At 41.6% G+C, this 16,039-nt stretch overlaps 1 protein-coding gene across 1 annotated transcript in view; it reads right to left on the bottom strand.

Annotated features, from left to right (window-relative positions):
* Cped1 (cadherin like and PC-esterase domain containing 1) overlaps nucleotides 1-16,039 on the bottom strand; it is a 279,328-nt gene that overhangs the window by 16,517 nt on the left and 246,772 nt on the right. Inside the window, exons 18-21 of the mRNA XM_051151876.1 lie at nucleotides 7,980-8,200; nucleotides 7,636-7,737; nucleotides 6,940-7,027; nucleotides 4,039-4,185 (exon numbers count right to left, since the gene is read on the bottom strand). Coding sequence (XP_051007833.1) covers nucleotides 4,039-4,185; nucleotides 6,940-7,027; nucleotides 7,636-7,737; nucleotides 7,980-8,200 — 558 coding nt within the window. The remainder of the gene's footprint in view (nucleotides 1-4,038; nucleotides 4,186-6,939; nucleotides 7,028-7,635; nucleotides 7,738-7,979; nucleotides 8,201-16,039) is intronic.

Consider the following 16,039-nt stretch of genomic DNA (forward strand, 5'->3'; position numbering starts at 1 on the left):
GACAAGCCTATTATAGCTACTTTACTCAACCAGTATAATTGCTACATGTACCCTAAATACTTGTCCTTGTACTCACAGATAAGTGTAGCTCTCATCCTTCATCAAAGAAGTTTGTCTTTGCCGCAGATAGAGACCGTTACGGAAAGCCATGAGGGTCAAGACGCAGAGAACAACTAATCACGGGGGGGGGGGGGGTATCCAGGCCAGATGGATACATCTATAACACAACCACACATCTAATACTCTGGGAAGATCACGGAAGAAGTGGGTGGAAAGATTGTAAGAGCCCAAAAGTCAAGAAGTCAACCATGTGATTGTGTCTCTCCCAGAAATGACAGGGAACTTATACCTATGAGACCATAACAACATAGTTGCTTAAGCAAGACCTGAGCGATGACAACATCACCAATAGATACACTAAGGTGGAGAGAGGAAAATATCACAGGGTTCTATCCTTAGATAAATGACAATTGGCAACTAATGACTGGAGAGAGGAGGGTAGGTCTTCTCCAAGGATGAGCCCCTAACTGATGCTCTGATAGCAAGTGGTCAGCCCTGGAATTATTTATATACAACAACGCCAAACAGACTCAGCAGGTTGTATGTATATATTTATGCATTTATGTATACCTGAAGATACTAATTCAAGGTGGAGAGATTGTAAATTTAGAAGTGAGTGAGGGGGGATGTAGGAGGGAGAGGGGTTGGAGAGAGAAGAGAGAGGAGAAATTATGTAATTATATTTAGTTTTAAAAATTCACAAACAGTAAATGTATGCTAATAGTTAAATTCTGGGATTTTTTGTATCAGTTATATGTTTAGGTTTTTTGTTCTTTTATGCCCCCCTTAAAAGTTATTAATTCAGTTTTAGACAGATGAATTTAAAGAGTTTGAGTGTGTGTGTGTCCTGTGTATGTGTGTATGTATGGGGGAGTGCGGGTATATGTATGTGTAGGGGGAGTGTGGGTGTATGTATGTAAGTGTGTGTGTGCATGTGTTTGCCTGTGTGTGTGTGTGTGTGTGTGGTGCTGGGGATTGAAACTAGGATCTTGTGCTCATTAAGCAAGTGCCAAGGGGCCTATCACTGAGCTACATCTTCTGCCCCAAAGTATTTTACTAATTTTCACTCCTCACTGTGTTTAGATACTAAATTTTGAAATGTGGAGAAAGAGGAGAAAGAGAAAAATTATTATTTCTAAGGGCCATCATGTTATTTATCCAATTGGGTCAAATAATAACGTGTGTAGTATTAAGACTAAAGAACCATGGAAAAACCATCACTAACATAACTAAAACTCACTCCTCCTTTCCTTCCACGTCTGCATACCAAGGCAAGCAGTTGGGGCTTAACGCCAGATGCTTTCTGTTTCCTGAGTCAAAAGTTACAGTCATATCCGCCAGAAACTAAAGCTATTACATAAGGCCTGCACAGCTGATTAGACTAATTAAGAACCACTCAGCAATTATTATGGGTTTGCCCTTTCCGTAGCTAGGTTTGGGCTGATATTGTTTCCAGGTCTCTGCTTTTCCCAGTAGATGTTTGCCACGCAACCCAAGGCACCACCTGAAACCTGCACTGTGCAGGAGCCCCAGAGAGCCTCTTTGATGTCCTATATAAACACTGGGAAAACAGGATTCTGTTCCCACGCATAAAAGAAACACCTGCTTTGCTAACCAGTGAAGGTGTTTCAGTCAAAATGGATGCACACCTTTTGGAAACAGCTTTTGGATTTGTGATGACAGCTTATTCTCTTCTGGTGCCTGGGCAGACGAAAGATGCTTTCCAAGACTTTCATGTTCACCTGTGACGGGCAGGGTTCACAGAAGCAGGTTTGCTCTGTGTGCAGTGGGATTCTGGCTATAGAGCAATGAGATGCTTATGTCTCGCTGCAGTGCTTGGACCAACACCTTTCAAGCATCCTTGACTGTGTTGCGGATAGTTTAGTTGAGTACAGAGGATAAAATTCCTGTTTGACTTTTTGTTTTTTAATTTTCAGATGAACGTATTTTGTCAGCCTTATAAAATGAACACGAAGCAAAAAAATGATAAACAACAGATATTTTACATTTCATTATGTGATATTTTAGAGAGCTTATAAAATGTCAATGTCATCATGAGAGATGGCCTGACGTACAAATGCTTCAAGTATGCCCATGATCAATGAGTGAGTTCAGAGACCCTGTGGACAGGGGTCAATTGAGAAAGATGACCCCATCAACTCCATGCTATAGCTGCAAAGGCAAATGCCCCTGGAAGCCAATTGCATTGCAATCCTGAGAGAGTGAGCATGGACCGTGGCACTCAGGAATCAGCTGAAGTCGTCTGAGGGAGACGCACATGGCTTGCCATTAAGACATTAGGAGTATAGTCAACCAAAAGCAATCTGTGCATGATAGCTGTAGGAAAGCACCAGAGCCTCATAAGTGAATACTCATAAGGCCATGCTTAAGTCTTTCTTTTGTAAATTAAAGACAGTTTCTGCTAGAAGTAATTATGAATCAGTATTCTACTGCGGGCAGTTCAAAGAATTTGTGTGGGTGTGTGGTATTCAAATTCCAAGACTGTTAGTGTAAACTACGGGAGATAAGTGTAATACGATCATGTGGGAAGGACAGCTTCCATTTTCAAGTCTTTGGAGGACACTTGCTTGTTAGTCTTTCCGAGCACTAACGCTGAATATGAAAAGCACACACTCTTCCTCCAATGTACTAACTGAAGACACATTATACAAACACAAATAAGTAAACATTTTCCAAAAGAAGTTTTAAAAATGCATGCTGTTTTTCAAACTGCTATTTTCTGTGAGTTTGGTGACAATTGGCTTGCTTTTGTGATCTACTGTGATCCTGGACGGTTCATTGTTGTTGTTGTTATTGTTGTTGTTTTCCTCCAAACTACTGGGGCATGTATTTCTAAGCATTTAGCTTTTATAAATAAAGCAAGTACTCTATGAGTGGTGTCTTTTCTTGTGGAAGTAATTGGCAGACACACAGTATACTCCAAATGGCCTATTTCAAGCTGTTAGTTGAAAACTTAGATGTTTCCCAGTGTGGCTGCTGGCTTTTACTTGTCTGAGATATACTGTCACTAGTCACTTAAGAAGATAGTGTGCATCTCTCAGCAGAGCATAGAGAACCATCTTAATGGCTCTTGGGTATTTGTGAGGCTCTGGGGACCGAGATGCAGTGAAGTCAACTAAATAAACAACGGGATCAGAAATAAATAACAGCTGCCATCTCCCTAGTTAACTGACCAAATGTGTTCTGGGCTGCAACGGGAACTGATCAAGAAAGAACTAGTGGGGCGAATCAAGATCTGATGGGAAGGTAAACGTGGGTACCCTTCACCTGAATGGCAGCAGACTCCCCTGAGGCCTCCTTTCACACAAGGGCTAACAAAGGAGCGCGTATTCCAAGTGTGGTGTTTCTTCTGAATGGAAGCATTCCCTCCTGGAGGGTGGTGGGAAACTCAAACAACTCAAGCAGTTAAGAACCCTACAAGACTCAAGAATCCCAGAAATCTTTAGGATTCTCAAATACTATCCCCAAGGCTATATTATGCAGTGGCAATCGCTCTGGGGAGAAGACTCTATGGTGGGGTTGCTGGCAAGTTGAGCAGGGAACTCTGGGAAAGAGGCGTCCGTGATCTGTCACCCATGTTGGGTGGGCTTTTCGATAATGTAGATCCCTTCAAATCACATGTTCCTGTAAGCAGCTTTTCGCTGATGATTCTGGAGGCAATCTTAGTACATTCCCAGGGTTTCTGCTGGAAAGGGGGTGTGATGTCTGTTGGAGAAGGCAGCTCTCCTCAGCCTCCAGCGTTCTCCTGCTTTCAACCACCATGGTCCTGGATGTTCTGTGTCTGAATACTAACTCCTATCACCTCACTTCACGAAGCTGGTGGCCGCCTAACCTCCTTTTCACATAATCTTTCTCATGCAATGCAACACAGACCATACATTAAAGGTATAAAATAGATAAACAAAGACTAAAGTCAGCAACTCAAAGCTGCAAAACTCTGAAAACCTGAAAAAATACCTCATGGAAATGGCATCCGCAGCTGCCCTGCAGGAATTCTTTGTGTCGTCCCATCGTGATTGTGAATGTGTCCACTACTTCATAACCATACTTTTTGGCAGCTTCCAGAATGCTCATGTTTTCTTTATGTAAGTTCCGCACTTCATTCTGTATGGCCAAGCAAGAGACACAGGGGTTTTATTAACTGAGGATTGTTTTTATGATTTAGTCACATAAACAGACATTATGTAAACAGCATCTTCTTTTATCAAGCTTGGGTATATTGTGAGAGGAAGTTTATACCATTTCTAAGATAAAGACATACTCTAATTTTTTTTTGCAAAACATCAGCATAACTATGTATAAGCAATACAAAAATTAATGGGCATCTATAGATTCACTGTTTTGAATCTTTCCTTACCAAAAAGCAATTAAGTTTATTGCTCATAAATGCATTTAAAATTCTCAAGTTGAAAACTGATTTTTGACACACCACAATGTAGGGCTCACTTACTCGGAATTCTCATTTAGCCAAGTCCTTGGCACCTGATTTTTGTTTAGCTTCTTGCTAAGGGACAGAATAGAAGGGTGCATGCTGTGTGGTCTGTGCTTGTAAGTTACAACATTCTAGTTGGAGAAATGGGTACATCCACAGCTAATAAATTCTTTATGGGGGGAAACACCAGATTCTGCACAGGCAGGTGGAGTAACTAGGAGGAGAAGGGGAAGAGCTGCACCATGGTGACACTTCCAGAGAAGACTCCAGAACAGTTTTGAGTGAGGTTTGTTCCTTGGAGGAGGAGTCTGGTTTGGGGGAAGCAGCAGCATTGAGTGAGGGTTCCCACTGTTGCCCCTCTTGGTCCCATTCTTCCCTCCTGTCCTGCTGTGTCGCTGGCAGTGACTGAATCCGAGGGGTTCTAATTCAAGTCCACGCTGTCAGTGAGGGGCAGCATCACCAGTTACTCTACCCCAAGACTTTGCCATGGCCTGGTTCAGTTTCTCAAAAACTAGCCTGCAGTCTGAGACTCTGCCTCCCCAGTCCAGCCAGCTCGCTCTCCTTTCACAGGAGATACCATCAAACTCAGTCTTCAGCCCAGTAGCCACCCGGTAGATATGTGGTGAGAACTGAAAGACAGTCATCAGACTGCAGTGCAAACACTTCCTGCCTGCTCCTTAACGCTTCCTTGTTTTGTCTGTGGGTGTTTGCCAGCACATCCTCTAGTTCCCCTCAGTCCTGTTGTGATGGCTTAGAGGCGCTTCCCAACGAACACAGGAAAGGAATCACCATCGCCTTTTCCCATTTCTGAACGGTAATAGGAATGTTTGTTTGTTTTTTTTTTTTTTCTTTTTCTTTAGAAAAGGTAAACAATTACTTGCGTTTTGCAAAGCCAACCGCAGGATAAAAGAAGTGGTGTGCATTGTGTATTTTTCTGCTGTCTGTTGGGCTCGCATGCTTATTTTAGTCTAGCACTCAAAGAAGAGTGGTTTTTTTTTTTTTTTTTTAAAGATAAGTCAATGAATAGAGAAACCTCATAAAGAGGCAGCCCCGGATTAATACTCAATAAATTAATACTTGGCGGGTGTTTGGAATTACCCAGGTGAGCAGGTAGAGGACAGTATGATCTATGAAGAGGAAATACTGATCTGAAGGGCCTGGGAGTCACTGAGAACATGCCGTGCTTGACGTGTGTGTCTGTATGACCCTGCTCTCCTGTACATGCATTCCTACGCTCTGGTGAGAAGGGGCGAGTGTACAAACGAAGTCAGAAGCCCATCTTGAAAAGATATGATAAGAGCTCAGAATGGCTGGCTGTGGTACCTCGCTTCTGTCTGTTTTCTACCTCCCTTCCCACCTGTTGTCTTCACTCTGTGTATGAAAACTGGTGAGCTGTACCACAGCTCTAGGGGCCGGTGGAATCTCGTCACTGGGTCTACATACGAAGTGCAGAAGACACATCTGCTGAGATGAATGGATGGGTGCTAACGACCTAAATGTAAAGGAAGGTCACAAGGACCGGCTGCTGTGAAGGACAATGCAGCCTGAAACACGTGGTGCTGCTGGCATCTCCAGAAAGAACTGCAGCCTTTGAGTAACACTGAAAAGATTCCGGGTCCTAGCTTAGGGCACAAGACTATCCAAGTTCCCTCTGCTGACCCCCAGTTGTCCTAAATCCTTCTACTCCCTAGAAGCTAATGTCCCAACTTATTGTTAATTACCCAAACCCAAGATGGCCTCACTATGGTGGCTTTGGATTTGGGGGCTTTGACTACAGTTCTCCTGCAATATAGAGTACTTGGCATTCCAGAAGGCACAGTTTTGAGTAAGGAGAGGGAGACCCTATGTTTCGTGCTTGAAAAAACTAGATGGACTCAATGCAGACACGAAAAGTGACCTTAACCTGCTCACTTATTAAACTGGTAGTGTGTCCCGAACTGCAGCTCTGGGCTTGCATATAAACTTGGGCTGGTCTCTGTGCTTCACTAGGAATAGCTGGTACTCTGACCTACAGATATTTGTCTTCTCTGTGCTATTTTTTCTACTCAGTGCTGAAACAAATTTACTGTCTTTAAGACCTGGCCAGAGGCATGTCATGCCCTTCATTTGTGGATACCCAACTGGAGGAAAGTCTCTTAATATAACGTCCAAAGGTGAACATACAAGTTCTCTATGTGTTCAGTGCTATTTACTACATCTTAGGGTTTTTTTTCAACTTCCTTGAAGTACATTATTTATAGCACATTTATGGGCTCTGGTCTCCTTGTCTGAAGGAGCAGTTAGGATGTATTTGGACTCATATATGTATGAGTCATAAGTATATGGTTCTTATTTTTATGAAGGCTGATGAAAATTCTAGGATGCCTGTTGGATTCTTTGCTATAAGGGACCCTAAGTTCATGCAGCCTAGCAGAAATTGGCCTTACCTGTGTCAAGAAATGCACTCCGTCCACTGGCAGGTGAAATCCAATTCCCAAAGTTTTGATGACTACTAGGATGTTGAGCAAATTTTCCCTGAATGAAAGGATTAGAATTTTAAAGTCACCGACTTCAATTGCATTTCTATGTGTTTGTTAATTGCATAAACATATGTGACAGGACCGTTTTAGATTGTGATCATTTGCATATAGGACCAAATTCCTATTTTATTGATTTGTATAGACAGTATTTTGTGCATTAATGGACATTACTTAATAATGATAATAATCTGTCTTAAAATATACTAGTTACTTTGTTTCATCTGAAAAAGCACTTATATAGCAATGAGAATGAAGTGGACAATGTTCTTAGAGCGTTCAGTATCTATGTATGTGATTCTCAGACGCCTTACTCTGTAGTTCGTCTTGGATTTGAACTGCTGTCCTCTTAAGTGTTTGAATTACAGTTATGTACTACCATACCTGACTAGATAATATGTTTTGATCTGGAGTAAGCTCAAAATTAGAATGCTGAAGATCCCTGATTAAATGCAAAAATATTTTGAAATGTAAATTTTTCCTTTAAATCTTTAATTGAAATTCCAAATCTGCCCTCTCAATAAGCCCCAGATGAAGTTTAGTTATGTAAATGGTGCTTTCAAAGAAAAGATTAAGACATTGATGACAGTAGTTGCAGAGTGTTACCTCTTTAAAACCTTGTGAATAATTTGCAGGTGATTGGAATTAAGCCACTGAACACCACCAACAACCAACACCGTCTGGTCACTATTCTCTACGGGATGAGATCTGAAATCCAGAAAGAAAAACAACACATGTTGCTGTAGAACAGATGGTAAACATTTTAACCGGATTGCCTCATATTTCAATGAACCATGTCTGGCTTCCTGATCACAAGACTTCCTTGTCATTTGCGGTTCGTTTTCAGTCACATTAGTGGGCATCGAAGCTTTTCAGCACATTTGCTATATCACTTGCAGCCATGACTGCACAATGGCGGCATTTTGCCGTTCATAGCAGTTCCATTGTACCTTTGCAAGAGATGTTGAAGCGCTTTCTCGAACGTTGGTCTCACTGAAGGGCTTATCCAGAACTGGGGGTAGTAGGAGTAACTGATCGGAGTCTTCCCACTGTTGACGCTGGGGTAGAGCTTAGTGCCGTGCACCTTCTGCCACTTCTGCAGGGTTTCGTTCAGCCTCTCGATGAGATAGTACATCATCCCCCTGTTGGTGGAATCCCCAATGAAGAGAATCTGTACAGGAAAGAAAATGCACTTGCTGTCAAACAGATGTTTACACGGTATATGGCAATAAAAATATTTTGTTAAATGCTCACACAGTCACATATTTAATCGAATGACAGCATTTTAGCCTTTAGTAACATCCTTAACCTTCCCTATCATATCCCCCCAAAACCTTTTCATTTATTTCTTCCACAGTTTAGTAATGGCATCATCTCCTGATTTACTAATTAGTGTGTGTAAACTTCATTTTATGTTGTCTTCAATTTTTCTATCTCCTTTGTAGCTATCACACTATGGTCATCTAATCATATAACAAGTTTCACTGAAATAAAGATCTGTGGAATATTGCAGAACACTAAGGACATTTGGGAATTTCAATCTCGGTTTGAGAGATGTGCTGATTGAGAACCCACAGAAGCAGCTTCACAGAAAGCACGCCGTTACTTAAAAGAAGAAAGAAAGGCGGTAGCGTGGGGCCGGCGGATTTCTGAGCAGTATTTCACAACCCACTTTGCATCTCCAGTGAAGTCTGTCAGGCCTCCAGCCCAGCTTCAGGCTTGCGCTACCTTGAAGCTTTACTGCTGTACACACACCACCGCTCACGGCTTCTTTTCTGCACTCCTATTCACTCAGCATTATCTTATGTGCATGTTCAAAGTTGTATCCATTCGCCATTGCCCATACCGTCAATCCTGAACTATTCAGGTACGTGCTAACAGTTACTGAGACTTCATTGTTTAACAGTCTGTTATGTGGAGACAGCCACAGATGGGAAATTTGAGACTCAGGAAGACTGGGGTCATAAATCTAGTAAATGGAGAATACAAGACTCAAACCCGGGTTCTGTGACTTCAAGGGCAGGTCAGTGGCCACCTTCACATTGCATTGCCTCGTATTAGTGGGGCAGACTTGGGCTTTCTCGCGGGACATGATTTGTATTCTGCAACATCTGTTTTTCCCTTGTATTACTCCATCTGCCTTGAGCGTTCTTCCCTGTACAATCCCACCTACCAACCATCAGGGATGACATAAATGGTGCATCTACCAAAGGTCTCCTTGAGTGTCCGAGCTGGAGTGACTCACTGCATCCTGTGATTTCTAGTTTTGATATAGATTTTATCAAAGGATACATGCTGTTATGGCTACTTGCATCTGCGTCTTTTTCATCTTCTCTTACCAAGAAGTATCTGAAAGGTAAATTTCCCTCATAGTGCCATGTATACATGTGAAAAATACATAGTGGGTTGACAGTAATAGGGGATTTCACCAGAGACAATTCTCTTTGAATGCTTTTGGATCAGACCTAACTCATTCTTCAGTTTTTCGTCTCTCTTTGAGATTTGGTTTTTTTTTTTCCCTTTAGTGATACACATATTTTCTCTCTTACCATGGTAACAGCACACAGTGCCATCAGTTCTCATTTTCACATCCACAGTGAATTTACTAAGAATCTGCCTTTTTATACTTTGCACGGTGTGCTGAAGTACCTCCGTGAGGAAGCCTAGAAAGCTGCTTTGTTTAGCCTTCAGATACAGTACTGCGGTCATACACGTGGCTGCTAAACAGAAGAACGTGGGCAGACCCCTCACTGACGCTGGAGGTCAAATTTGATTGTGGCGATAATATTCTATTGAAATGAAATAGTAAAATAAGTCAAATTGATTCTTGCTAGGTTTTACATCTGGTTTTATGGTCTAGAGTTTTTGATTTTTTTTTTTTTAACGATTTCTCTTTAGTGGCCGAGCCTGAACACTGGTCTGCACTCACAGTAGGTAGGCCTTCTGTCACCAGTCCCTTCTTTACTTTCCATTTTGAGACGTGGTCTAAGTTGCCTAGGGTGGGCTTGAACTTGCTTTCTAGCCTAGGCATGCCCTGAGCTTCTGAGCCTCCTGATGACCACCCACAAATGGCTGGGATTATAAGCTTGTGGCACCAGGTTCGGGAGAATTGTTACTGATTTTTCAGAGGACTTTTGAGCCATCAGGAAAATTCTTCAGGAAGTAGCGGCTCCTCACCTCCTTCTGTGGCAGTCCGTTGGGGCTGTTTTCCAGTGACAGAGCAGCTTCAACAGCAGGAGTTTATTTGTGACTGTTTCTGGAAGTTAGAGATAGATCTACATGCAAGGGGCTGACAGGGCTGTTTCCTTCTAGAGGATTCTTCGGCTTGTAGATCATGGTCTTCTCTGTCTTCCCATGGTCTCCCTCTGTGCCTCTGTCTAATCCCTTATGAAGACTCTGGCCATACTGGATTTGGTAGTCCACCAGCTGACCCTGTATTATCCCGTTTGCCTCTTCGATGGCCCTATGTCTGAATATCAGGACTGTCTGGGTTACTAACGTTTAGAAGGTCAGCATATGAATTTGATGGAGATAAGACAGTTCAACCCAGAATACTAAGTTAAGAATCATTGAGATAGAACCTTTTGATACTGTTGTTATTATTTTTAAGAGGCTGGCCTCTAGCCAAGGATTCTCCTGCCTTACCCTCTCAAATGGCAGTTAAAGAAACCAAAGATTTCTCATTGTTTTTCATTTCTGTATCCAAGTTAGCCCTTCTGAGGCAGTCCTTCTGAGGCCTTGCAGTAAGTATCCCAAACACAAGGTGTCTTTAATGTGGACTGTCGAGAGATACGAATGTTCAGACAAGTCAAAGAAGCTGCATATTACTGCAAGGACATCACCCATACATCTAGATTTCCAGTGTTTTCCACACGCTACATCTAAAACCCTCCAAAGCACATCAGAAGCAAATTAGCCCTATTTCAAAATCCCAGGACACTACTTTTTACTAATGAGACAATATTTTTAGTAAATTGTGTTCCTTCTACAAAAGTTTGTTTCCTTGTGTGTAAATTGGAGGAAATAACAGCACCAGAAGGCTCAAGTGAGATGTCAAATACTAATTACTGGCAGTCAGAGGGTGAAATATGAGTGTACGCTGGTATAAAAGCACAAGAAAGATGGGCAGCTCGTTTTATGTTTCCGGCGTAGATTTTACGGTGCCCGAAACTCAGTAGCACACAGACAAACATGATACAAAGTAAGAAGTGTGGAAGTCCCAGCTGGCTCTCTCCATCTCCATCAAGCCAGCGGTCACTGGGAGCAACAAGCCTGAAAAAAAAAATCAAAACTCTGGTTGGACCACTGAAGCCACGACCCCTTCCTCACTTGGTGCCCTCTCAGCAGAGCACTGGAGTCTCCACAGTGGGCTGGAAACCAGTAAGAGCTGCATGCAGATCAGTGGACAGTGTATGCTCCATCCTTAGCCAACAGCTACTGCTCTGAATCATTCTTTAATGCAGGTGGTTCTTGACAGCTTTCTCGAAGCTGGCCACGGTAGAATCTTTTATCCAAGTCTTTCCGTTGATGAAAGGTGGAATTGATTTTTTTAAAAACCTAACTAACATATCCATGATTGTGAGGTTGTCCGGTCAGTGAGAAAGCTTTGCCAGATGTAAGGTGGTGTTCTTCGTAAGGAAATATACCTAACTTTAAAATGCCAGTTCACTCAGGGCACTGAGCACAGTTAAATAATATCACGAATTACAGGGTGGCCTTTTGATCATAATGATTCACATTCAGTCTTTATGTGTTTTAGACAATTTGGTTTTGTTAAATTGCTAGGGGAAGTAAATTATTTAATTTGAAGGATACTTTCTGTTTTAAAAGGCTTATATTATTATAATAAATATCCTTGGCTGTCTTCTGAGTTGGCAAATAGTCTCCCATGAAAACTATTGCCTTACACTGGTATGTAAAGGTATTGGTTGGCATAAGCATTCAAAGAGAAAAAAAGGTAAGCATTTATAACAATAATCAATTTTAGTAATAAAATGCTAAAATAAGTAACCCCTGTCCCCAGATTAAAGAAAATACAGGAATCCAATGACTGTATGGGGGATGTGGCAAAGAAACCATTTCGTGTATTGCTAAGTGTCAGGAAAGTAGGCTTTGGGGACCTTTATTCTCTTGTTATATTCTTTATACTTCTTAAACGGTTTGTTTTAAATTTGTGTATTTTTGTTTCACCTGCATGTGTGTCTATGTAAGAGTGCCAGATTCCCCGGAATTGGAGATACAAACAAATGTGAGTTGTCATGTGGGTGCTGGGACCTGAATCCAGGCTCTCTGGAAGAGCGGCCAGTGCTCTTAACTGCTGAGCCATCTCTCCAGCCTTTTTCTTCTATTATACTCTTAACTTCTGCAGTGACGTGGACATTGCTGATTGGCACAAAAGTTGTCTGCATTAGTCAACTAGATAAGGTAAAACCACGCTGTTTTGTTTACCCAGCCCCACTGCAATTCCTAGGAGCCACACAGTTGAGAAGCAGAGTTCTCCTGAGATAAATGCTCATCTGCCAACAAGGCAGGGGCCAGTTCAACTGTAATATGTAGCTGAGACTGGTGAGACAGCTGGTAAGATTTAGGTCATGATGAAAACCTAGCTCAACAGAACATTTCTTTGTGAATTTTGATGTGGTTATAATGAATGTTTTCCAATTATGCATTTTAATTATATTGGCTATACAAGCATAGCCAAATTGCTGTTTGGGGTAAAAAATAAATGTAAGATCAGGATTTAAGCCCACTCTCAATCACACAGAGTACACACTGGAGAAAGACGGCATCTTCAGCGAAGGGTGCTGGTCAAACTAGATGGCTGCATGTAGGAGAATCCAAATAAATCTATTTATATCACTCTGCACAAAAACCAATTCCACATGGACCAATGACTTAAATATAAAACCAGGTATCCTCAGCCTAATAAAAGAGAAAGCCGGGAATGGCCTTGAACTGACTGGTACAAGACAAGACACTGATAGCTTTGGCATCAAGAACAATTAGTAAATAGAACCTGTTCAAGATAAAATGCTTCTGTGCAGCAAAAAAAATCACCATGTGGCCAGAGAGGAAGCCCACAGAATGGGAAAAAAAGATCTTTAGCAATTTTGCATCTGATGGAGGATTAATATCTAGACTACATAAGCAACAACAACAAAACAAAAACCGAGCAGCAAGAAAACAAATAACTCAGTTCAAATTGGTATACAGAATAAAACAGGTTTTTTTTATTATAAGATGAAGCACAAATGGCTGGGAAACACTTTAGGAAAAGCAACATCCTTACCCACCAGGGAAATGCAAACTAAAAACACTTTAAGATTCCATCTCACACCAAAGATAAATAAAACAAAAAGCATCACATGCTTGTGAGGATGAAGGGATAGCAGAACGCTTATTTCCTGCTGGTGGAAATGCAAACTGGAAAAATCTACCACAAGATCCTGCTATATCCACCTTGAGCATAAACCCAAAGGACTCTGTATCTTGTTGGAGAGATATTTTCTCACTCATGTTTGCTGTTGTTCTACTCGTAATAGAAACTGGAACAATCTATATGCTCATCAACTGGTGAATGCGGTATGTTTACAGAATGGAGTGTTACCCAGCTGCTAGGAAAAAATTATACTTACCCACATAACCACAGAAGTTAGTAGCTAGAAGGGACCAGGGAGGAGGGTGGGGTCTTCCAGGGAGGGAAAATACAATATAATGCTATAAAGAGATAAAGGGGGCACTAGAGCAGGAGGATGGAATGGAGAGAATGGAGTGGGAGGGCAGAGTAAAGGAAGGGACATGGGGCAGGAGAGCTAACACTACAGGCCTCCTGAGATGCTTAAGCTACCTTTTCTGTTTAACAGCCATGTCTAAGTATTTTCTTTAAATACCAATTTTCTATTTCCCTTTTTTATTATAATTTTATCTATTGGGATTTTAATATAATTACATTATGCCCTCTTCTCTTTCTTTCTTCCTAACTGTGTCATGTTACCTTCCCTAAAATGTATGACCTTTTTTCTTTAATTTTAGATATATATCACATATTGTATAATATTGTATATACATATATACATACATATGCACATGTATATGCATGTTTGTGTGTGTATTCCAAATTATATAAATGCAACCTGCTTGGTACATATAGTTACTTGACTATTTATGATTTCAGGGTGACCATTTGATACTGGACAAGCAATTGTGCTCTTGCCTATTGGTCTAATGGAGGGAAACAACCAGTGGTCCTGCCCAGCTATGACATCATCTTTCAGTGGTCCTGCCCAGCTATGACATCATCTTTCAGTGGTCCTGCCCAGCTATGACATCATCTTTCAGTAGTCCTACCCAGGTATGACATCATCTTTCAGTGGTCCTGCCCAGCTATGACATCATGTTTCAGTGGTCCTACCCAGCTATGACATTATCTTTCAGTGGTCCTGCCCAGCTATGACATCATCTTTCAGTGGTCCTGCCCAGCTATGACATCTTTTTCCCTCTCTTAACTGTACTCTTCATTCAGACATTTTCTTACTGCTTTAAATCCTGAACTATTTTAACTGACAGACAAAGCCCTGCTCTTTTTATTCACGTGTTTTTTTTAAGCTATACATTTGTCCTACTTATAGACTACTGCATATGGTGAGTACAGACTCCTGCTGGCCCATGCTTATCAAAGTTCCATTCAGAGTTTATTGAGAAAGAGTACTAATGTGAAGAAATACTAACATCCTGGTTTTTTCAATTGATTTTACTTTGATTCAACATAATTATTAGTATGCATCACAAAAACAAACACACACATAAACACAGATGAAATAACTACTTGGATAAAATTAGTTTAAAGTTGAGTTTAACAGGAGTCCCACATACATCTCCCTTGCCATGCGCACGTGTGCTACAGAACTGAATTTCTCACATGCCCCCCCAATGCTTCGTCCCTCTTTCCCCCTGAGTGGCCATTCTGTGGTTCTTATGCCCAACATTGCTGAAATGAAAGAAAACCACCAAGGTATAGAAGGCCTGCTCTGCTTCTTTGCCATTAAGTGAGTGAGTCTCTTGGTCACAGTTTCTAGAAACTTGAGCTGCTTTTCGAATCTCAGTTGATTTGTGTCTTGTTCCTTCCCTCCAGGCAGGCTTGCATTTCTGAGTATGGCTTTGGCATTCGCCGGTGTAAACAGAAGAGAAATCGTGAAAGTATAAGGAGATTTAATGAAGCTATTTGGAGAATCTAAAGGAAGCTGAATGTTTCTTGAGGGTCTAACTAGCCGATAATTCTGAGTGGCCTCGTCAAATCCTGTGGCCATGATATCTGATTCTTTGGAGAAAGAAAACTCAATGTAATATGTCCCCTCACAGCTGATGCTTTCCAGAATTAGGATTCAGCAGTCAGCTTTTCTTGTAATACAGTATGTTCAAACTCCTTCAAGGTGATAGTTAAAATTGTGGTTTTTCATTGTTAAGGGTCTGAGGTTTTCATGAGAATTAACAGTCTGCAGGGTGGTGAGGCTCGTAAAACAGGAACATGCTTTGGTATGGTCTCACTTCTAGATGATCCAGACTGTAGGTGACTGAAGTACAGACAAGCAGGAACAACTGAAGTCAGGCTTTGTCCCTCCCCTGAGCAGTCCTGCCCCTCAATCAGCATGCCATTTACATCAGCTCTCTCAGCAGGAGGGACCAGGAGACTTCCTGGTTTGAGTGATAGGATTCTCACAGTAGATGCTCTTGGGGAAAATGAACATGCTTAATTGTTTTTCTATTTCAATGGAGCTATTTCAAACTAACATGACAGGTATTTGGCTGCTAGCTATAAACACTTTTCTTTCTAGCTGCTTCCTCTATGGCAACCTTGCCAGCCCATGCCAGTCAGGATCTGGTGCCTACCTATGGGCTTCTCCCTGCCTTTGCACCTATCATGCACCGAGCACTTCTCTTACTAGTCTGTTGGAGCAGATTCTAGCTGAGCAAACATTAGATGAGTGAATGAACAGGGTGACGTCTCACAGTG

Source organism: Acomys russatus, chromosome 10 (assembly GCF_903995435.1).
Source record: "Acomys russatus chromosome 10, mAcoRus1.1, whole genome shotgun sequence".
NCBI classification, from domain to species: Eukaryota; Metazoa; Chordata; class Mammalia; order Rodentia; family Muridae; genus Acomys; species Acomys russatus.